The 24,325-nt window shown below is 43.1% G+C and overlaps 1 protein-coding gene across 1 annotated transcript; it reads right to left on the reverse strand.

Moving 5' to 3' along the window:
- Positions 1–891: 891 nt before the first annotated feature.
- On the reverse strand, positions 892–23,785 carry LOC145394474 (sulfotransferase 1B1-like). Its single transcript, XM_080268328.1, has 6 exons — positions 23,746–23,785; positions 21,735–21,907; positions 19,952–20,078; positions 19,440–19,718; positions 1,724–1,779; positions 892–1,035 (listed from the first exon to the last, which is right to left on the reverse strand). Exons 1-6 carry the CDS (start codon positions 23,783–23,785, stop codon positions 892–894), a joined length of 819 nt encoding a protein of 272 aa, XP_080124454.1.
- Between the last annotated feature and the right edge of the window lie 540 nt (positions 23,786–24,325).

Below are 24,325 nucleotides of genomic sequence, written 5' to 3' on the forward strand. Positions count from 1 at the left end.
ACCATCCAAAATAGGTGAATTTCTCATTCTCAATAAAGTCATTCCCCATGTCCCCCTTGCACGGATTCAAAGCAATGTATTCTACAAGCACCTTACTGGCTAATATCATGCAACGAGCATCGAATGGCATGAACTCCACGACACCAGGTCAGAGCACTCTTCTCACAACAGATAAGTAAAGCTGTAGATGCCATCCCGCAATGCAAAGTAATCACCAAGATAATGAAAATGAATATGGAAAACAACACTAACTGTTGGCTTGCCAACTATTTATCTGGTAGATAAGCAAATGTTATATTCCACGGCAAGTCATCATGAACAAGAAATTTCCCTAACGTAGCTCCACAGGGCCTTCTTGTCTCACCCATACTCTTCGACCTATACACGCATATTCCCACACCCCAGCCACTTATAAACATTGCCTCATTATGCAGATGACATCACCAAAATAACCACACACTTCGATGCAAACACAGACTGCACACCGCAACAGGACTTACTCAGCACACTGCTGACTTGTGTGGACAACAGGCTGAAGATTGCCCCAGTGAACTCCAGCACCACACTCATCATCAGCAGTAAACATGACCACAGGTACTCCCCCCACATCACACTTAACAATGTACATGTGCCACACACACCCTCTGTTAAGACCCTTGGAGTGACATATAACATTGGACTCACCTTCAAGGGCCATGTACATCAAGAGGCGGTGCATCCTCAGATTCAGTTCACTAAGGCCAACTATAAGGCCACACTCTGTTGAACAAAAAGAAACACTCTCCTTACCCAACAAACATTAGATGAGTAATGTCATATGCCTCCCCGGCATGGGCTCCCATCCTATCAAATGTTCGCTACAACATATTGCAGATCATACAGAATAATGCTTTATGCATCACCACTGGTTCCACCAAAATCACACCGACAGCTAATTTGCAATCTGAAACAAAAATCCTCCCTGTCAGAACTACCTCGATATGAGGGGCACACAATTCTCTGCAGCAGCAGTCTCCAATACACAATACCCTTGCCCTTATATGAAAGAAACACACAACACACCTAGGCACATAAAACACTCACCACACAAACGTTATCAAACCCTCTACAACAATATCCCACCTCCAGATATTCCAACACTAACAATGAAACAACACCTACCTACTGTATTCATGTGCAGGGCAATACAACACCTCGATCACAACACCATACTACAACCCACCCACCCCTCCGGACATCCATGCATCGGATGTGTCCTTAAACTGAGCTGAATGAGTTCACTTATCTTCACTTAGAGCAGGACATCACCCAGCCCTCCACAGCTAATAGTTTAGATCAGAGGGCATTATTAATGGGATGAGAAACAAACCAGGCTTCTCACCATTTGAACATCAGCCAACAGAGGAGAGTGGGAAGCAGAACAGGTGTAAAGTTAAGTGAACTTTTATCCCTGGGTGTACCTAGGTGGCACCTCCCTGACTCCCTTACTCCCTGTCTCCACCCAAGCCTGAAGAAGAATAAAGATCCTAGTCAATTATTGCAATAAACAAATCTCAGTTGCAGTGGTTCAATAATATCACAGATCATTGTCTTTAGTATAAATTTTTCATCATAATACTAACTCAAGATTGGCCATAAAGTGTCAGGAGTGGAAATAAAAGCATAAAGTAACAATCTCATACTCAAATCATGCTAAAAAAAAAAAAAAAATTGAGTATGGTACCTGGAACTTGGCCTTCATTTGGGAAGTGAAGCGATTGACCCAGTCCCCAGTTGCACCTGTAGGGAGAGAAGAACACAGGATCAACACTGAGAACGCTGCCACTGAGAACATACAATACTCAGTGTAAATTCACCTGATGGAACTGGGTCACACCTTCAACTTGAAAACTAAGTCGCAGTTGCGTGAATTTATGTGAAATACAGCAATGAAGTGGACATGGGTCTCCTTCATTAATAGTTAAATTGACCCAATCTGACTTCACTTGGCCATCAACCGAGCTGCAAAGGGTTATGGATCTGTCAGGTAAAACATGCTACTTCACCTTTATCTGTGGGCTCACCTTAATCTCACCCAGCTTATATCTACCTATTTCAAGCTAAGGGTGGTCCATATATTACACCATGGCCCGTGTTCTTGTCAGTTAAGGAAGGTCCCTGACACCTTTTCCTAAGCGGTTTGTTTAGTATGCCTTACTGTACTGTTCAGTGTTACATAACTACTTCTAACATCACTATACTCTGCAAAAATAACGTGCAGAAGGATATTAACCAGCCATATCTCAAAATAAATCACTAAAGAAGAGGTGTTAGGGAGCTTCCTTACCCAGTAACAATATAGATTCATGCGTTGCAGGGACGGCTCAGTCAGCGATAACAGTTTCTACTTCCCATAAATCTTTACCGTTTATCTGCGTATAGCCAGACGTCTTAATCCCGTAACGGGTGCCCACAAACAAATAGCCTCCATGTCACCCTGTCTCGTGCCATTTCGCAGGCCTCTCCCCAGCTCACATCCCCCTGTCTTATATACCTCTCCACTCCATCCCTCCATCTCATCCTCCGTCTCCCACTCCCTCTCCCTCTTTTCTACATTTGTACTACTTTCCATAAATCTTTACATCCTTAATACTCTCCACTTTTATGCTTTCACTGACTGCATGGTGGATTAGTAGTTTCATGATGAAACCTAAATCTCTGCTTTCCCCATACCAGCAGACTGAGCCAGGACCACACGATACAAGGGTGCAATATACCATCCATCTTGTGTATCGTTGTATGCCCAGCTTAGCATAATGTAAACTGGTCATTCAAACCTGACATGCTTAACCTACTTTGTCTCACTGGCTTGCATCCCTTAATGAGGTGAGTGAAGATGATGATGATGTAACGACAATGATGATGAACACTACGACGAAGACAGGGATGATGATGATGATGATGATGATGATGTAACGACAATGATGATGAACACTACGACGAAGACAGGGATGATGATGATGATGATGATGATGATGATGATGATGATGATGATGACGATGATGATGTAACGACAATGATGATGAACACTACGACGAAGACAGGGATGATGATGATGATGATGATGATGATGATGACGAGGATGATGATGTAACGACAATGATGATGAACACTACGACGAAGACAGGGATAATGATGATGATGATGATGATGATGATGATGATGATGATGATGATGACGATGATGATGACGATGACGATGATGATGTAACGACAATGATGATGAACACTACGACGAAGACAGGGATAATGATGATGATGATGTTGATGATGATGATGTAAAGACAATGATGATGAACACTACGACGAAGACATGGATGATGATGATGATGATGGTGATGATGATGATGATGATGATGATGATGACGATGATGATGATGATGATGATGACGATGATGATATAACGACAATGATGATGAACACTACGACGAAGACAGGGATAATGATGATGATGATGATGATGATGATGATGACGATGATGATGACGATGACGATGATGATGTAACGACAATGATGATGAACACTACGACGAAGACATGGATGATGATGATGATGATGATGTTGATGATGATGATGTAAAGACAATGATGATGAACACTACGACGAAGACATGGATGATGATGATGATGATGATGATGATGATGATGATGATGATGATGATGATGATGATGACGATGATGATGATGATGATGATGACGATGATGATGTAACGACAATGATGATGAACACTACGACGAAGACAGGGATGATGATGATGATGATGATGATGATGATGATGATGATGACGATGATGATGTAACGACAATGATGATGAACACTACGACGAAGACATGGATGATGATGATGATGATGATGATGATGATGATGATGATGATGATGATGATGATGATGATGATGACGATGATGATGATGATGATGATGATGATGATGATGATGATGATGACGATGATGATGTAACGACAATGATGATGAACACTACGACGAAGACAGGGATAATGATGATGATGATGATGATGATGTAACGACAATGATGATGAACACTAAGACGAAGACATGGATGATGATGATGATGATGATGATGATGATGATGATGATGATGATGACGATGATGATGTAACGACAATGATGATGAACACTATGACGAAGACAGGGATGATGATGATGATGATGATGATGATGATGATGATGATGATGACGATGATGATGATGATGATGATGATGATGGAACGATAATGATGATGAACACTACGACGACGACAGGGATGATGATGATGTAACGACAATTATGATGAACACTACGACGAAGACAGGGATGATGATGATGATGATGATGATGATGATGATGATGATGATGACTGTCACGAATTTGCGCGAGTGTATTCATACAAATTCGTGACATTGTACTTTAGTGAGAAAACCACGAACTCTAGTGGAATTCCCACTGGGCATCACCCAGTTCAACCGTCCATGTATTCACTTCGATCAGGATTGTTTGCAGAACATTTGTCACTGTTTTACAACTGACCATTCATACCCACGACATTAGTGCTTTCACTGAGTGATTTATTGTGAGCCTATATTGTTCGCCCTCTTTCCATTGACCGTTGAGTTAGGCCACGCCTACATCCGGCAAACACGGTCAGCCCCTACCCCTTTTCCCCATTTGAATTAGTCAGCTTTGAGTCGCCTCGAGGATAGGACCGTTTGTGCCCACCGTAGAGCAGCGCATCCATTGTACAGCGGGTTCCTGAATCTCCACCTAGACGGTGAATTGGCAAAGTGGGCTTACAGCGGATAGCAGCATTTTGATGGTCAGCACAGGCGTCCAGACTTTCGTTTCGGCTCCCCTTCACTGACCAGTAGTTCTTTTCATTTTTCTAGGCTTAAGTTTAATTAGCTTTTGAATGAGCGAGTGAGTGTATTCTCCTAGTTATTTTGAATTAATTTTTGAGACTCATATGATGTAAATTTAATTCATTGTAATCAATAAATTTACAGTTCTTTTCTTTGAGCTATATGTAATTAGACTCGTGTTTTATTTCTCCACATTAAGCTTATTTTAGTTGCTGCTCCTAGCTTGCACAAACTCTTTACAATATTCATAACTGGTACTTAGGCCAGTTCCTTTGTATCAAACTTAAATCCGTTGTGCCAGCCAGGAGTTAAGCACCAGCAAGAACCTGTTTATTATTATTAGCATTAGTTACTGATTGTCAGGGGTGGCTCAATCGGTAGAGAGGTGGCCTGTAGTCCTAAAAAAACTACAAACAGCACTCGTGAGTAATTAGTCTGCTGTGTACTGTTGAGAAAGTTAATAAATTCTCGTCTTTAGAGAATCGGCGACGGAAGCTGGCATAAAGTAAAACTTACTGCTAGATTTTCACAAGTTAATTCCTTGTCTCTATTTTCAAGTAACATCCAGCATTATTGATTTTTAATTTTCACATCCCCCCGTGACATCTGGTGACCTCATTCCAGGATATTAACTCCTAGCTCTTAAGTTAGTAACGAGATAATACTCACTCACTCACACCTAGGTATTTATCATTAAAGTCTATAGGTACTTTCTTACTGGTGGTTATTGATTCATTTCTATTAATTTTACATAATAGTTTTCCCAGTCAGTAGCATTTTTTTTAATTTTCTTTCTTTACCAGTTTAACTTGATAAAACTGGTCACCACAAACCTGTGCCTATATTCTTTACTTATGATTATTGGCATTTCTCTGGAAAATAGCAGCCAGTACTCAGTCTTTAGTCTACTCAGCCTTCGTTGAGTTAGCATTATGGCTACTAATATATATGTACAGGAAGCCATAGATATGGGGCTTACTGACCCCCAACAAATAAAAGAGTATGTGCTCTCACGGTTTAGTTACGAGCAACAACGTGAGAATGATGCCCGTGAAAAGCGTCGAATTCAGCACGAACACGAGCGAGAACAACGCAAGAGAGAACATGAACACAAGCAAAAACAATGCGAACAATGCGAGAGAGAAGGTGAATACGAACGAGAACAATGCAATATGAGCGAGAACAACGAGAGAGAGAACGAGAACACAAACGTGCCGAACGCGAGGCATGTGAGAAACATGAACTTGAGATGCTGAAGCTCAAGCGAGACTCCTTGGCTTCAGACACATCTGGTGCGCTAACCCAAGCTCCATGAGCGCTCTTCTTACACATGGTCTGGTGACCCCATACATCAAGCTTCCTCTATACAAGGAAGGCGAGCGAATCGAGCCATTCATAGCTCATTTCGAAGGCATGGCTCAGCTGTACTAGCTGGATGAGGTAGCTAAGCTGCTCCAGTTTCTTAGCTTGTTTGAGGGCCCTGCCCTCAATATTCTCCATAGAATTCGTGGAGACAATCTTATGTATAAAATGATGAAGGCCGCACTCGTCAACGCATATGGTCTCACAGTTGACGACACCAGGAGTCAGTTTATGACGGAGCGTCTACAAGAAGAAGGAGACTGCTTTTCAGTTTCTTGATCGGTTTACTGCTTACTTAGATGAGTGGATGGAGAAAGATGAAACTCCTCCCACGCAAGAGGGGATAATTGACCTTATGCTGCCACGCAGCTAGAAAAGTCGTGGCCTGCTGAGCTCATGGCTCAGCTTAAGATCTGTCAAGTAAGGAATGCCAGCCAAATGGTAGAGAAGGCTGATGCATTCTTCACTGTGTACGGGTATTAAACTCGTAAGCAACACACCTGGAACAGGAAAGCTGAAAATCTGGGAAACCGTCTCAGACCGAACCCCAGCAACAAGGCCGTTCTCAGAATAATGGCCAAGGTCCAAACAAACAGCAGAAGAAGGACCAGGGGCAAAATACCCAGAAACCTGAGTGGAAGCGGTACGACAAGCAGAACCCTAACCAGCAGCAGTACCTGTATTTCAAGCAGCAGCAGAGCAAGGAGAAACCACGTAACCCTCAGTCAGGACAATCGACTTTAGTGTATTGGAGGCAGGATGCAAATGCAGCCTTCATTCCACAACAAGTGCACAGTGGTGCCAACCCCACCAGCAAAGGTACTTCTCCACAGTTCACTAGTCCCCCAGCGACAGTGAACTCTCCATCTCAGGTGGTCAATGCTCCAACTCCTCAGATGGTGAGCATGACCCCTCAGGCATCTAGTTCTCAGGGCGCCACATTTGCTGCATCGTTCATTCCGCAATCTCATCTATGACTGGCTGCTACCTCCTCAGACCCTTCCACCAGTAACACTGCCTTTCTTGCTCAGCCAGGGTTTGTGGGAGGTGTTTTCGTAAATGTTCTGAGAGATAATGGTTCCTCAGGTTGCTCCGTCAAGCAAAGTTTAGTTCGGCCCAACGAGTACACAGGTAAGCAGATCCAAGTTAGACTTATTGATGGATCAGTGAGATTGTTCCCTGAGGCACGTATCCAGGTGGCATCTCCTTTCTACACTGGCTTGACAGCTGCTGTTGTCATGCCAGAACCTTTGTTTGACCTCATCATCGGCAACATACCAGGCGTCAAAAACAGATGTGCCGTAGATGTTCCTACTCAGACTTCGGCTGTTGCAGTAACGCGAGCCATGGCCAAGGCTCCGAATCGTGTCACTCCGTTGACCCTCGCAATGCCACAAGATCTGATTCGTAGTCAAGATGTTGTCCAAGAACAACAGTCTGACCCGACACTTGCCTCAGTGCAGAAGAAGCTGGAGGGTAAAGTGATTAAGTATTCACGGGGAGGTCAAGCCAGGTTCCTTCGTAAGCGAGGATGGCTATACCGTGAGTCACAAACACCCCAGGGCGATGTTCGACTGCAGTTCATCGTTCTCGCGAAGTATCGCAGAGCAGTGTTCAAATTAGGTCATTGTTCAGTGATGGGAGGTCACATGGGCCAAAAGAAAACCTCTGACCACATCCATGCTGACTTTTTCTGGCCAGGAATGGGACAGGAAATAACAAGGCTTGTGCGTTCCTGTGATGTGTGTGTCAGCGTACCACTGACCGGGGACGTGTCCATCCAGCGCCACTGAAAGTAATGCCTATAATCTCTGAACCATTCGAGAGAGTAGCAGTTGACATTGTTGGGCCAATCTCTCCTAGGGCAAGTGATGGATCAACGTATATCCTCACTATTGCTGATTTCGGCACACGGTGGCCTGAAGCCATGGCCCTTAAGAATATAGAGGCTGTCACTGTTGCTGAGGTATTGATTGAAGTGTTCTGTCGCGTAGGTATCTCCAAGGAGGTCTTTAGCGAACAGGGTTTGCAGTTCACCACTGCAATGATGAACAAAGCATTTGGGTTGTCATCCATCCGAGGCCTGCGAACTACGCCTTATCATCCCATGTGTAACGGGTTGTGTGAGAGGTTCAGTGGGACTCTCAAGAAGATGTTAAAGCGCATGGCGGCCGAACAGCCAAAGGAATGGCGGCGGTTCATTGCTCCTCTTCTATTTGCATATCGAGAAGCCCCACAGCATTCCTTGAAGTTCTCACCTTTTGAACTGGTGTATGGAAGGTCGGTCCATGGACCACTTCAAGTCCTTCACGAGTTATGGGATTTTGAAGAACCCGACCCTGAAGTCAAGACCACCTACACCTACATCCTTGATCTAGCTGACCGCCTCCAGTCGATGTGCGAGTTAGCTAAGGAAGAACTGATCAAGGCGCACGAAGTTCAGAAAGCTTATTATGATAAGAAGGCAAAGCTTTGGAAGTTCAGTCCAGGCAATAAGTGTTTGGTGTTACTCCCCACTGCCCAGAACAAGTTGTTGGCACAGTGGAAGGGTCCTTTGAGATTTTGTCCTGGGACCACGTTTCCTGGTTAATAATAAAAAAGGTTTAGGGTTTAACCCGTCATGTCCCGAGGTTTTCCGCACCTCCGACATCCCCCAGTCCCGAGGTATTTTCGATTTTTTTTTTTTTGGCTAACACCTTCGCTTTTGGTGAGAAACATCGAAAATTCATAGAGAAATCGCTCACCTGAGGTTTTAAATACCCAATCTAGGTAGGAGTTCCTCCTTACCTGACTGGGTTTTCTAACATGCTGGCACCAAAGAAAACGAATTCTATGGGAGGGTAACTATTTTATCCACTCATAAACGGTATTTATTTATTTACTTGGTACGAATGTATATGTAGTATGAGAGTATATTGGTTTTCAAGCAATAATAAATGCATTATAAGCATTGTTTCACTCACTAACTAATCACTATACCAGACCTTTTTTTGCCACATTACCTAATCATTATTTCTGGCTGTTTCTTCTTCTAATGCTATGTAAACATTGTCCTCCACATTGTCATCGATTGGGGAATCACTCTGGTCCTGAATATCTTTATTAGCCAGGTCACTGGTAACAGGTCCTTTGCCAAGACAATGGGGTGAGGGGGGGAGGGGGGAGGTTATGTGGTGTAAGGCATTGTCCCTGCTTGGCATCTTGTAGAGGAATAGAGGAAGGTGTCCCGTGTATACATACGAAAATTCAAGCGCGATAATTGAAAATTGTGCAAATTAGGGACCTGGCAATTGCACGACGTACTGGTACGTCGCCGGGACTGGCAAATGCAAATCGTTGCAACGTACCCATACGTCGACGGGACGGGGTGGGTTAACCAGTAAACTATAAGGGTCCTTTGAGATTCTGTCCTGGTACCACATTTCAGGTTAATAATAATGTAGGTTTAGGATTTAACCAGTAAACTATAAGGGTCCTTTGAGATGTTGTCCTGGGACCAAGTTTCCTGGTTAATAATAATGTAGGTTTAAGGTTTAACCAGTAAACTATTAGGGTCCTTTGAGATTCTATCCTGGGACCACGTTTCCTGGTTAATAATGTATCCAATACGAAAATAATGGCTACCTCGAATGTACAAAGCTCGGCTGTCACATAAAATTTTCGGCTAGGGTGTACTCTTTGTAGCATATGTACTGACTGCAAGGCAGAGAGAGAAAATGCAATTTAATAAAAACTGTTTCTCGCACTGAAGCTTTTGATGCTCCACCTTGATTGCTTTCGCAGGTGCAGCTGGCGGGTGTAGCAATTTTGTCATGCAGATCAGCTAATCATCTCTGTCGCATGCGGCCACCTCTTTTCTCCTGTAGCAGGATAGTACACACACCACAATGTGAATCTTGTGTGACTGAGTTAGGATTTATATGTATGTATATCGTAAAATTTTTCTGAAGAGATATTTGATTTTGATGGGGTGTAATGTCATGAATTTGCGCGAGTGTATTCATACAAATTCGTGACATTGTACTTTAGTGAGAAAACCACGAACTCTAGTGGAATTCCCACTGGGCATCACCCAGTTCAACCGTCCATGTATTCACTTCGATCATGATGGTTTGCAGAACATTTGTCACTGTTTTACAACTGACCATTCATACCCACGACATTAGTGCTTTCACTGAGTGATTTATTGTGAGCCTATATTGTTCGCCCTCTTTCCATTGACCGTTCAGTTAGGCCACGCCAACAACCGGCAAACACGGTCAGCCCCTACCCCTTTTCCCCATTTGAATTAGTCAGCTTTGAGTCGCCTCGAGGATAGGACCGTTTGTGCCCACCGTAGAGCAGCGCATCCATTGTACAGCGGGTTCCTGAATCTCCACCTAGACGGTGAATTGGCAAAGTGGGCTTACAGCGAATAGCAGCATTTTGATGGTCAGCACAGGCGTCCAGACTTTCGTTTCGGCTCCCCTTCACTGACCAGTAGTTCTTTTCGTTTTTCTAGGCTTAAGTTTAATTAGCTTTTGAATGAGCGAGTGAGTGTATTCTCCTAGTTATTTTGAATTCATTTTTGAGACTCATATGATGTAAATTTAATTCATTGTAATCAATAAATTTACAGTTCTTTTCTTTGAGCTATATGTAATTAGACTCGTGTTTTATTTCTCCACATTAAGCTTATTTTAGTTGCTGCTCCTAGCTTGCACAAACTCTTTAAAATATTCATAACTGGTACTTAGGCCAGTTCCTTTGTATCAAACTTAAATCCTTTGTGCCAGCCAGGAGTTAAGCACCGGCAAGAACCTGTTTATTATTATTAGCATTAGTTACTGATTGTCAGGGGTGGAGTCACTTTCTTGAGAGGCTAACAGTACTACAAACAGCACTCGTGAGTAATTAGTCTCTGCTGTGTACTGTTGAGAAAGTTTATAAATTCTCGTCTTTAGAGAATCGGCGAAGGAAGCTGGCATAAAGTAAAACTTACTGCTAGATTTTCACAAGTTAATTCCTTGTCTCTATTTTCAAGTAACATCCAGCATTATTGATTTTTAATTTTCACATCCCCCCGTGACATCTGGTGACCTCATTCCAGGATATTAACTCCTAGCTCTTAAGTTATTAACGAGATAATACTCACTCACTCACACCTAGGTATTTATCATCAAAGTCTATAGGTACTTTCTTACTGGTGGTTATTGATTCATTTCTATTAATTTTACATAATAGTTTTCCCAGTCAGTTGCATTTTTTTTAATTTTCTTTCTTTACCAGTTTAACTTCATAAAACTGGTCACCACCAACCTGTGTCTATATTCTTTACTTATGATTATTGGCATTTCTCTGGAAAATAGCAGTCAATACTCAGTCTTTAGTCTACTCAGCCTTAGTTGAGTTAGCATTATGGCTACTGAAATATATGTACAGGAAGCCATAGATATGGGGCTTACTGACCCCCAACAAATAAAAGAGTATGTGCTCTCACAGTTTAGTTACGAGCAACAACGTAAGAATGATGCCCGTGAAAAGCGTCGAATTCAGCACAAACACGAGCGAGAACAACGCATGAGAGAACATGAACACAAGCAAAAACAATGTGAACAATGCGAGAGAGAAGGCGAATACGAACGAGAACAATGCGATATGAGCGAGAACAACGAGAGAGAGAACGAGAACACAAACGTGCCGAACGCGAGGCATGTGAGAAACATGAACTTGAGATGCTGAAGCTCAAGCGAGACTCCTTGGCTTCAGACACATCTGGTGCGCTAACCCAAGCTCCATGAGCGCTCTTCTTACACATGTTCTGGCGACCCCACACATCAAGCTTCCTCCATACAAGGAAGGTGAGCGAATCGAGCCATTCATAGCTCATTTCGAAGGCATGGCTCAGCTGTACCAGCTGGATGAGGTAGCTAAGCTGCTCCAGTTTCTTAGCTTTTTTGAGGTCCCTGCCCTCAATATTCTCCATAGAATTCATGGAGACAATCTTATGTATAAAATGATGAAGGCCGCACTCGTCAACGCGTATGGTCTCACAGTTGACAACACCAGGAGTCAGTTTATGAGGGCGCGTCTACAAGAAAAGGAGACTGCTTTTCAGTTTCTTGATCGGTTTACTGCTTACTTAGATGAGTGGATGGAGAAAGATGAAACTCCTCCCACGCAAGAGGGGATAATTGACCTTATGCTGCCACGCAGCTAGAAAAGTCGTGGCCTGCTGAGCTTATGGCTCAGCTTAAGATCTGCCAAGTAAGGAATGCCAGCCAAATGGTAGAGAAGGCTGATGCATTCTTCACTGTGTACGGGTATTAAACTCGTAAGCAACACACCTGGAACAGGAAAGCTGACAAATCTGGGAAACCATCTCAGACCGAACCCCAGCAACAAGGCCGTTCTCAGAATAATGGCCAAGGTCCAAACAAACAGCAGAAGAAGGACCAGGGGCAAAATACCCAGAAACCTGAGTGGAAGCGGTACGACAAGCAGAACCCTATCCAGCAGCAGTACCTGTATTTCAAGCAGCAGCAGAGCAAGGAGAAACCACGTAACCCTCAGTCAGGACAATCGACTTTAGTGTATTGGAGGCAGGATGCAAATGCAGCCTTCATTCCACAACAAGTGCACAGTGGTGCCAACCCCACCAGCAAAGGTACTTCTCCACAGTTCACTATAGTCGTTCTATTTTATCAAGGCAGTTTGGGTCGGGCTCTCTGGGACCTCACACTGTTAGCTCTGTTGTCACATCGCCGCCGACACACGTGTAATTATTTGTGTTCACCTCTCTCTCTCTCACACACTCTCCTATTTTAAGCTAGTAACTACTTATAAATGAATTTTAAACACTCTGTTTAGATGTAATTCAATAAAAAAGCTGTAGTATAGTATAAATCTCATAAGACTTGTCAGCGTTGCCTTTGAGACATTGTCAGGTGGTGACACGAGGGACAGCCCCTGCGTGAGTGGGTCATACTCGGTCAGTCTCCCGCCATGGAAGCTATTAAAAAAAAAAAGAAAAAAAAACGCACCTATAGACTTTTACCTCAGGGGTGGTGTGGAAAAAAAGTCGAAAACAAGAGAAAAAATTAAGAAAATACAATTAGTAGTAGCTAATATATAACATGAGAGAGAGAGAGAGAGAGAGAGAGAGAGTGCACGTGTGTGGCGACGATGTGGCAACAGAGCTAACAGAGTGAGGTCCCAGAGAGCCCGACCCAAACTGCCTTGATAAAATAGAACGACTGTAGTCCCCCAGCGACAGTGAACTCTCCATCTCAGGTGGTCAATGCTCCAACTCCTCAGATGGTGAGCACGACCCCTCAGGCATCTAGTTCTCAGGGCGCCACATTTGCTGCATCGTTCATTCCGCAATCTCATCTATGACTGGCTGCTACCTCCTCAGACCCTTCCACCAGTAACACTGCCTTTCTTGCTCAGCCAGGGTTTGTGGGAGGTGTTTTTGTAAATGTTCTGAGAGATAATGGTTCCTCAGGTTGCTCCGTCAAGCAAAGTTTAGTTCGGCCCGACGAGTACACAGGTAAGCAGATCCAAGTTAGACTTATTGATGGATCAGTGAGATTGTTCCCTGAGGCACGTATCCAGGTGGCATCTCCTTTCTACACTGGCTTGACAGCTGCTGTTGTCATGCCAGAACCTTTGTTTGACCTCATCATCGGCAACTTACCAGGCGTCAAAAACAGATGTGCCGTAGATGTTCCTACTCAGACTTCGGCTGTTGCAGTAACACGAGCCATGGCCAAGGCTCCGAATCGTGTCACTCCGTTGACCCTCGCAATGCCACAAGATCTGATTCGTAGTCAAGATGTTGTCCAAGAACAACAGTCTGACCCGACACTTGCCTCAGTGCAGAAGAAGCTGGAGGGTAAAGTGATTAAGTATTCACGGGGAGGTCAAGCCAGGTTCCTTCGTAAGCGAGGATGGCTATACCGTGAGTCACAAACACCCCAGAGTGAGGTTCGACTACAGTTCATCGTTCTCGCGAAGTATCGCCGAGCAGTGTTCAAATTAGATCATTGTTCAGTGATGGGAGGTCACATGGGCCAAAAGAAAACCTCTGACCACATCCATGCTGACTTTTTCTGGCCAGGAATGGGACAGGAAATAACAAGGCTTGTGCGTTCCTGTGATGTGTGTGTCAGCGTATCACTGACCGGGGACGTGTCCATCCTGCGCCACTGAAAGTAATGCCTATAATCTCTGAACCGTTCGAGAGAGCAGCAGTTGACATTGTTGGGCCAATCTCTCCTAGGGCAAGTGATGGATCAACGTATATCCTCACTATTGCTGATTTCGGCACACGGTGGCCTGAAGCCGTGGCCCTTAAGAATATAGAGGCCGTCACTGTTGCTGAGGTATTGATTGAAGTGTTCTGTCGCGTAGGAATCTCCAAGGAGGTCTTTAGCGACCGGGGTTTGCAGTTCACCACTGCAATGATGAACAAAGCATTCGGGTTGTTATCCATCCGAGGCCTGCGAACTACACCTTATCATCCCATGTGTAACGGGTTGTGTGAGAGGTTCAGTGGGACTCTCAAGAAGATGTTAAAGCGCATGGCCGCCGAACAGCCAAAGGAATGGCGGCGGTTCATTGCTCCTCTTCTATTTGCATATCGAGAAGCCCCACAGCATTCATTGAAGTTCTCACCTTTTGAACTGGTGTATGGAAGGTCGGTCCATGGACCACTTCAAGTCCTTCACGAGTTATGGGATTTTGAAGAACCCGACCCTGAAGTCAAGACCACCTACACCTAAATCCTTGATCTAGCTGACCGCCTCCAGTCGATGTGCGAGTTAGCTAAGGAAGAACTGATCAAGGCGCACGAAGTTCAAAAAGCTTATTATGATAAGAAGGCAAAGCTTTGGAAGTTCAGTCCAGGCAATAAGTGTTTGGTGTTACTCCCCACTGCCCAGAACAAGTTGTTGGCACAGTGGAAGGGTCCTTTGAGATTTTGTCCTGGGACCACGTTTCCTAGTTAATAATAATATAGGTTTAGGGTTTAACCAGTAAACTATAAGGGTCCTTTGAGATTCTGTCCTGGGACCACGTTTCAGGTTAATAATAATGTAGGTTTAGGATTTAACCAGTAAACTATAAGGGTCCTTTGAGATGCTGTCCTGGGACCAAGTTTCCTGGTTAATAATAATGTAGGTTTAAGGTTTAACCAGTAAACTATTAAGGTCCTTTGAGATTCTATCCTGGGACCACGTTTCCTGGTTAATAATGTATGCAATACGAAAATAATGGCTACCTCGAATGTACAAAGCTTGGCTGTCACATAAAATTTTCGGCTAGGGTGTACTCTTTGTAGCATATGTACTGACTGCAAGGCAGAGAGAGAAAATGCAATTTAATAAAAACTGTTTCTCGCACTGACGCTTTTGATGTTCCACCTTGATTGCTTTCGCAGGTGCAGCTGGCGGGTGTAGCAATTTTGTCGTGCAGATCAGCTAATCATCTCTGCCGCATGCTGCCACCTCTTTTCTCCTGTAGCAGGATAGTACACACACCACAGTGTGAATCTTGTGTGACTGAGTTAGGATTTATATGTATGTATATCGTAAAATTTTTCTGAAGAGATATTTGATTTTGATGGGGTGTAATGTCATGAATTTGCGCGAGTGTATTCATACAAATTCGTAACATTGTACTTTAGTGAGAAAACCACGAACTCTAGTGGAATTCCCACTGGGCATCACTCAGTTCAACCGTCCATGTATTCATTTCGATCGGGATGGTTTTCAGAACATTTGTCACTGTTTCACAACTGACCATTCTTACCCATGACATTAGTGCTTCCGCTGAGTGATTTATTATGAGCCTATATTGTTCGCCTTCTTTCCGTTGACCGTTGAGTTACACCACGCCAACATCCAGCAAACACAGCCAGCCCCTACCCCTTTTCCCCGTTTGAATTTTGTCAATTTTGATTCGCCTCGAGGATAGAACTGTTTGTCCCCAGCACAGAACAGCTCCTCTGTTGTACATCGGGTTCCTGAATCTCCACCTAGACGGTGAATTGGCAAAGTGGGCTTACAGCGAATAGCAGTGTGTTGATGTTCATCACAGGCGTCCAGACTTTCGTTTCAGCTCCCCTTCACTGACCAGTATTTCTGTTCGTTTTTCTAGGCTTAAGTTTAACTAGCTTCTGAATGAGTGAGTGAGTGTATTTTCCTTGTTGTTTTGAATTCATTTTTGAGACTCATATAACGTAAATTTATTTCATTGTAATCAATAAATTTACAGTTCTTTTCTTTGAGCTTAATGTAATTAGACTCGTGTTTTATTTCTCCACATTGAGCTTATTTTAGTTGCTGCTCCTAGCTTGCACAAACTCTTTACAATATTCATAACTGGTACTTAGGCCAGTTCCTTTGTATCAAACTTAAATCCGTTGTGCCAGCCAGGAGTTAAGCACCGGCAAGAACCTGTTTATTATTATTAGCGTTAGTTACTGATTGTCAGGGGTGGAGTCACTTTCTCGAGAGGCTAACAGTACTACAAACAGCACTAGTGAGTAATTAGTCTCTGCTGTGTTTGAGAAAGTTTATACATTCTTGTCTTTAGAGAATCGGCGAAGTAAGCTGGCGTAGAATAAAACTTACTGCTAGATTTTCACAAGTTAATTTCTTGTCTCTTTTCAGGTAACATCCAGCATTCTTAATTCTTAATTTCACATTCCCCCGTGACAATGATGATGATGCAACGACAATGATAATGAACACTACGACGAAGGCAGGGAAGACGATGATGATGATGATGATGATGACGATGATGATGATGAGCACTACGACAGACAGGGATGACGATGATGATGATGATGATGACGATGATGATGTAACGATGATGATGATGAACACTACGACAGAGACAGGGATGACGATGATGACGATGGTGATGATGATGATGATGATGATGATGATGATGATGATGATGACGATGATGATGATGAGCACTACGACAAAGACAGTGATGATGATGATGATGATGATGATGATGACGATGATGTTGTAACGATGATGATGATGAACACTACGACAGAGACAGGGATGATGATGATGATGATGAACACTACGACAGAGACAGGGATGATGATGATGATGATGAACACTACGATAGAGACAGGGATGATGATGATGATGATGAACACTACGACAGAGACAGGGATGATGATGACGATGGTGATGATGATGATGATGATGATGATGATGTAACGACAAAGATGCTGAACACCAAGACGAAGACAGTGATGATGATGATGACGATGATGATGATGATGATGATGTTGTTGATGATGATGATGTAACGATGATGATGATGAACACAAAGACGATGACAGGGATGATGATGATGATGATGATGATGATGTAAAGACAATGATGACAAACACTAAGACAAAAACAGGGATGACGATGATGATGATGTAACGACGATGATGATGAACACAAAGGCGATGACAGGGATGATGATGATGATGTAGCGTCAATGATGATGAACACAAAGACGATGACAGGGATGATGATGATGATGATGATGTAAAGACAATGATGACAAACACTAAGACAAAGACAGGGATGACGATGATGATGAAGTAACGACGATGATGATGAACACAAAGGCGATGACAGGGATGATGATGATGATGATGTAGGGCCATTTTCACAGTCGTCCCTAACCTTCTGGGCCCGAACGTGTGTCGGGCCCGAACCAAAAGCACCTTTGGATTTCACAGTCGCTCCGAATGGCTTTCGGGACCTTACTAACATGGGGACGTCTGCCTGTGTTGATGCGGTAGGGTTGGTAGCTCTGGATGGCGAAAACACTTTCCATATGTAGAGAATATTTAGAAATTGGAATGTAATGAATGTGATAAATAACATGGCTGGAACATCCACTTCACACAATTCTTACTAATATATTCAGGAGTGAAGATATTCGCAAGAATGCAGCAAAAATAACAAACAGGAAACGTCATCGGATTGAAGAGCTAACTAACGGCAACCTCACCACACTCCTACTTGAAATCGGAATTAAGCTGAATGCTGATGAATGTTAAGTACTGTAAAAAAAAGGCTTAAGTAAAAATAACCATGAAGTAACATGTATAACGTCCAATGAGTGATGGTGTGGTTTATTAACGGATATACTATTAATACATGAAAATTTTCTTTTCTAAACGGGGTGTTAGCTATATCAACTTTTACGTCGGGCAACAGATATTAGAATTTTCAAGAAAATATGCATTAGACAACCATTCTCGTATTTCTTTCGGGTCCGTTTATTGTGGAGCCTCCACCCGTCTGCGAAAGGCTAGTATTCGGATACATAGTAGAAAATCTCATAAAAATACACAAACATATATTTTTTTTCAGTACCGGGTGTGTTTTTTACCCCAGAAATATTACATTGGGTATATAATATTGAAATAATAATGAAAATATGTTACATGTGATTATTCTTTTACTTTTTTACTTTCGGGACCGTCTGTTGGGGAGGCTGCAAGTACCCCAAGAATGTTCCAGTAATTTGTTCGGGCCGTCCCGAATGCCGTCCCCAACAGAGGCCTCGGAAGGCTGGTTGGGGGCGACTGTGAAAACGAAAACGTGTGTTCGGAGGCGAGTAGGCCACTGGGGACTGCACTGGGGACGACTGTGAAAACGGCCCTTAGCGTCAATGATGATGAACACTAAGACGAAAACAGGGATGATGATGATGATGATGATGATGTAAAGACAATGATGATGAACACTAAGACGAAGACAGGGATGATGATGATGATGTTGATGTAACGACAATGATGATGAACACTAAGACGAAGACAGGGATGATGATCATGATCGTGATGATGATGATGATGATGCTGATGTAACGACAATGATGATGAACACTAAGACGAAGACAGGGATGATGATGATGATGATGACAGTGACGATGATGACGGATGACGACGACAACAGACGATAATGATGATGGTAATGATGGCAATAATAATGACAATGTTGCCAAAGGTGACAATGACAATGGATGATGATGATTATGATGATGATGGTACTGAAGACAATAAGTAATAATAATTATTATGATGACAATGATGATGATGACAATGACGATAATAAATAAGAAGAGGATGATTAAGATTATGAAGACAATAACGACGAAGCTAATTAAACTCACCCTTCCTCACAAACTCAGCCTCTCCCGGCATCAGTCCAGGCGATTCCGGGATGAGACTGAGGTTAGTGGCAGGTCTGGCCTTCATGTTGGCAAAGCTGGAATGCTGGGCCACCTGCAGCAGCTCGTCTTCCGTCAGGCCTGTGGCAAGGAAGTGGTCCAGGCGCTGAAGTTCCCTCAGCAGATCCTTCTTCATGTCTTCGTAGTATAGCCAGAGGAGGTTAGGGTGGGTGCGTTTTGCCCATGCCTCGCTTAAGTGACTCCAGTATGGCCCTCGCAGAACTGTGAAGAAGAAAAGATAACAAAAAAACAAAGAGAGAGAGAAAAGGAGAAGAGAGGGAAAAGAAGATGAAGGCATCGGAGAAGAAGGAGATGCAGGAGAAGGAGAGGAAAAAGAAGAACAATTGATGCACTTTATTCCTATCAACGGCACTAAAATCAACAGTTTATTAAATTTCTGCAATGTCCCATTCTTCGTTCTCTCTCTCTCTCTCTCTCTCTCTCTCTCTCCTTACCTAAATCTCGGCACCACAGATCCAGGAACTCTTCCAGGTCGCCCTTGAAATTCACTGACTTCAAGAGTCGTTGAAGGTGGTAGTAAGACACACACACGTCACCCGGATGTCTAGCCACATATATCACCTACGAATGAAAATGTAAACCATCATCATCATCATCTTCATCTTCATTATCATCTGCACCATTCTTATTTCAAAAGATGATTTAAACGGCTAAAGTTCGTATTTGTGGACTACGGTAGAAACAAAACAAATCAAAACAAGAAGCGGCGACAAGAAGTAGCAAATCCTTCCCTGTGAGTCATTTTAGTGTTGACGTATAAACACAACTGAATATCTAGTCAAATATGTCACATATCAAATATGAAGTAAATCAGGTGAAAATTAACGATTTTATGCCCATATGCAATTTTAGGTCAAATCCACCTGACCTCCATACCACTAGCTGAGGGGTGACCCCCCTGATGTAATGAGGCATGTTATACGATGCAGATTTGAAAGACACACCTATAGGTTTTAATTTCATGTCGGTATGACGATTTTGAAAGAGTTATGGAGAAAAAACATTTTTTTCTCTTTTTTTTTTTTTTTACACTTTAGAGGCCCATAGTCTGGGCCTTGGCCGAAACTTTAATCAGGTGATCATGTCATAGCCCTTCATCCCTTCAATTTTAGTTAAAACTGCACCAGTAGCTTCCGCAAAAAGTTGAGAGATAAACAGAGAAACCGAGTTAATGCAATACCCGTCCCCCGCCCCCTCCGGTGTGGGGTCTGGTACCTAACAGTTTCAGACAGACAGCGAGAGAGAGAGAGACCAAATTAGATTAAAACTAATTAGCTAACTTTATTGTGTAGCCATAACATGGAAGCTTCGCTGTAACTCTCAGTGGTTCGTTCGTTCGTTCGTTTAAAGATTTCCTGCACCTATAGTGCAGGCCGGGCCATACATTAGCCCGGTCAGTGGGGTGTGGGCTGACTTTAAACACAGTAAAGGGGAAGACAGGGCCTGGGCAGTGCCCAGCACACAAGCCCTGTCTTCTGGCTGGCTTTGTGGTTTTGTCCTCTCAATGGTATAGAAGTATGTTTAATATAAACAAGATCTGAAGACCATAAGGTATCTTCTTGTGTAAATCAACAAGGGACCTGAGACAAAGGTGTCGAAAAACTCTGATGTAAATTTTACGTTTGTCTCAATACCTGGCTAACTTCATGCTAAACTGTAACTATATTCCATTCAGATCATAAGGGGGACCAGAGCTATATATCCAGAAATGTATATCTTTAAAACTTTTGTGGTTTTCTCTAGAATGTATTGAAAAAAAAAAAAATGAGCAGATTTGAATTCTGTACTTTCTCCTAGGCTAAATGGCAAAATATTAAGCCAAAGTTATACAGCAAGCATTTTTTTCATTGGATTTTCACCCAATTATCCGTATCTCAATTACTTTCTGCGATATTTCAATTTAAAATGTGCATTTTTTTTAATAAACCTGAATATATCACCTTACAAAATAGGTCAAAGTCATTTATATTTGGCATAAGGACTTGGGTTAACCTAGGGTACCTTCATGTTAATATCAAGATCGAAAAAAAAAAATGCAAAGAAAAATAATACTGATGAAAACGTGAAGCGTCACCATTTATATAGCAAAGCTTAATGAAGTTTATGCCGCGCGCGCGCGCGCGTGCGTGCGTGTGCGTGTGCGTGTGTGTGTGTGTGTGTGTGTGTGAGAGAGAGAGAGAGAGAGAGAGAGAGAGAGAGAGAGTGAACATCACTCACCTTACAGCTTTCAAGAATGGATGGCGGGAGAAGTGAGGAGGGCATATGAGTTTTGATTACTCTAGGAGAAGGGACGGACTCAGCACGGGCCAAAAATGCCCCAGTGGTGCTCGAGTCCTCGTCTGGATGTTGCTTGAAAATATTGACAGCCAGAAAACCGGGCAGGGGAAAACCTGGACGGAAAAATGAGTCACCTCTGAAAAAAAGGATGGTTGTCAGTCTCTCTCTCTCTCTCTCTCTCTGCTGTTTGTTCCACTCTCATTATCTATTCATATGTCTATCTATCTACCTGACTCTCTGTCTCCTTGTCCCTCTCTATCTAATAATTTACCTGTCTGTCTGTCTGTCTGTCTGACTGACTGATTCTCCCTCTCTCTTTATCTAATCATCTATCTGGCCATCTGTCCACCTATCTATCAGTCTGTCTATCTATCTACCTGTCTGTCTGCTTGTCCCTCTCTCTTTAGTCATCTTTCTACCTGCCCATAGGTCTCCATCCATCAATCTTTCCTCTATCTATCGATCTATATGTCTCTGTCTATCTATCCCCTGTTAATCTATCAATCTGTTTGTCTGTCCATCTATCGCCTGTAAGAGTACTGAACAGGGGTAGCACTGGACAAAGTAATTATACTCTCCTATCAGGAAACTCTCTCTCTCTCTCTCTCTCTCTCTCTCTCTCTCTCTCTCTCTCTCTCTCTCTCTCTCTCTCTCTCTCTCTCTCTCTCTCTCTCTCTCTCTCCATCCTTTACACACCACTTCTTCATGACTAGCGCCATATTCTAGTGATAATAATAGCTCAGTGACAAACAATAACAATACTGTGGCTGTACATCCTTTACACAGCACTTCTTCGTGACAAACACCATATCGTAATGTTAATCTCTTATACCCCAGCAGTCAAGATGGGAAGATGGCAAATATAGGCGAAACTACATAGTTAGATCATACTAACTATACTCTGTTTACTCTAACTTGGCATATAAATGCCCCTTCTAACTAGAATGTGGAGTTGCAACAGGAGATGAACACTAGAATATGGTGCTAGTCACGAAGAAGTGCCGTGGAAAGGATGCCGCACCGTGGCATTATATTGTTCTACCAGTGAATTATGAGATATAAACTGAAAAAGGTTCAAAATCTCCACCTACACTCCCTTCATTTTAACTTGGCACAAATTTCCGTCCATACGCAGCTTACTTCTCGTAGTTCAGAGGCAGAAAAGGCCAATTCTACGTCTCTGCTACTTTTACACGGCACTTCTTCGTGATCAGCATCCTAGTCTAGTATTAACCCACTGCTACAGCTCGGCATTCACGATGGAAAGACGGCAATTTTAGGCCAGGTTGTGGAAAAGGATGTAGAGCCGTAGTATTGTCTTATTTTCCAGTAAAAGAGTTGATGAAGGCTGTATGTGACCACTCTAGTTCCTAAATCCATGCCAAACCGTGTAGTAGTAACAGCAGTAGTAGTAGTAGTAGTAGTAATGGTGGTGGTGGTGGTGGTGGTAGTAGTAGTAGTAGTAGTAATGGTGGTGGTGGTGGTGGTGGTGGTGGTAGTAGTAGTAGTAGTAGTAGTAGTAGTAGTAATAATAGTAGTAGTAGTAGTAGTAGTAGTAGTGGTGGTGGTGGTGGTGGTAGTAGTAGTAGTAGTAGTAGTAGTAGTAGTAGTAGCAGTAGTAGTAGTAGTAGTAGTAGTAGTAGTAGTAGCAGTAGTAGTAGTAGTAGTAGTAGTAGTAGTAGTAGTAGTAGTAGTAGTAGTAGTAGTAGTGGTGGTGGTGGTGGTGGTGGTGGTGGTGGTGGTGGTGGTAGTGGTGGTGGTGGTGGTGGTGATGGTGGTGGTAGTGGTGGTGGTGGTATTTAGTAGTGGTGGTAATAGCAGTCCTCCTCTTTCCGTTCACCATTCTCCTTTCGAGGATAGGGAGGGATCCAGGGACATCTGTATAACCAGGCAGAGGAGTGGCCTGTCCATTTCAGTGCCACCGCGAGAAGGCGTCCCTCACTATACATACTCAATGGAGGACGCAGGAGACTTAGCAACACCTCTTCCATTACTATGAAGGTGACGTGTTGGGTGATAGGCAAAACAAATCGCTAAGGGAGAGGCGTTACGTAGTCTTGATCAATGAGAATATGGCTAGAATCAATGGAAAATCAAAAGACATAAGAGTACAGACAAACAAGAAGCGGTGTCAAGGTACAGCAAACCCGTCCCTGGCAGTCATTTTACTGCTGACGTAGAAACACAACAGAATATCTAGTCAAAGGTGTCTCACATAGAATTTGGAGTTAATCAGGCGAAAATTGGCGATTTTGTGCCCATTTGACATTTTAGGCCTGAACCACCTGACATTGCCCCTCATACCGCTAAGTAAGGGTGACCCCCCTGACGTAATGAGGCATGTTATAGGATCAAGACTTGAAAGATGCACCTATAGGGTTTGGTTTCATGTCGATATGACGAATTTGAAAAGAGTTATGAACAAAAACTATTTATATTTGTTCTACATTTTGGGGCCTGCAGCCTGGGCCTTGGCCCAATTTGGCGCAAAATTCAATCAGGTCATCAGGTCATAGCCCATCATCCCTGAA

The sequence above is a fragment of the Coenobita brevimanus genome, chromosome 27, assembly GCF_032717465.1.
Source record: "Coenobita brevimanus isolate Jiangsu-jjx chromosome 27, ASM3271746v2, whole genome shotgun sequence".
In the NCBI taxonomy this organism is placed as follows: Eukaryota; Metazoa; Arthropoda; class Malacostraca; order Decapoda; family Coenobitidae; genus Coenobita; species Coenobita brevimanus.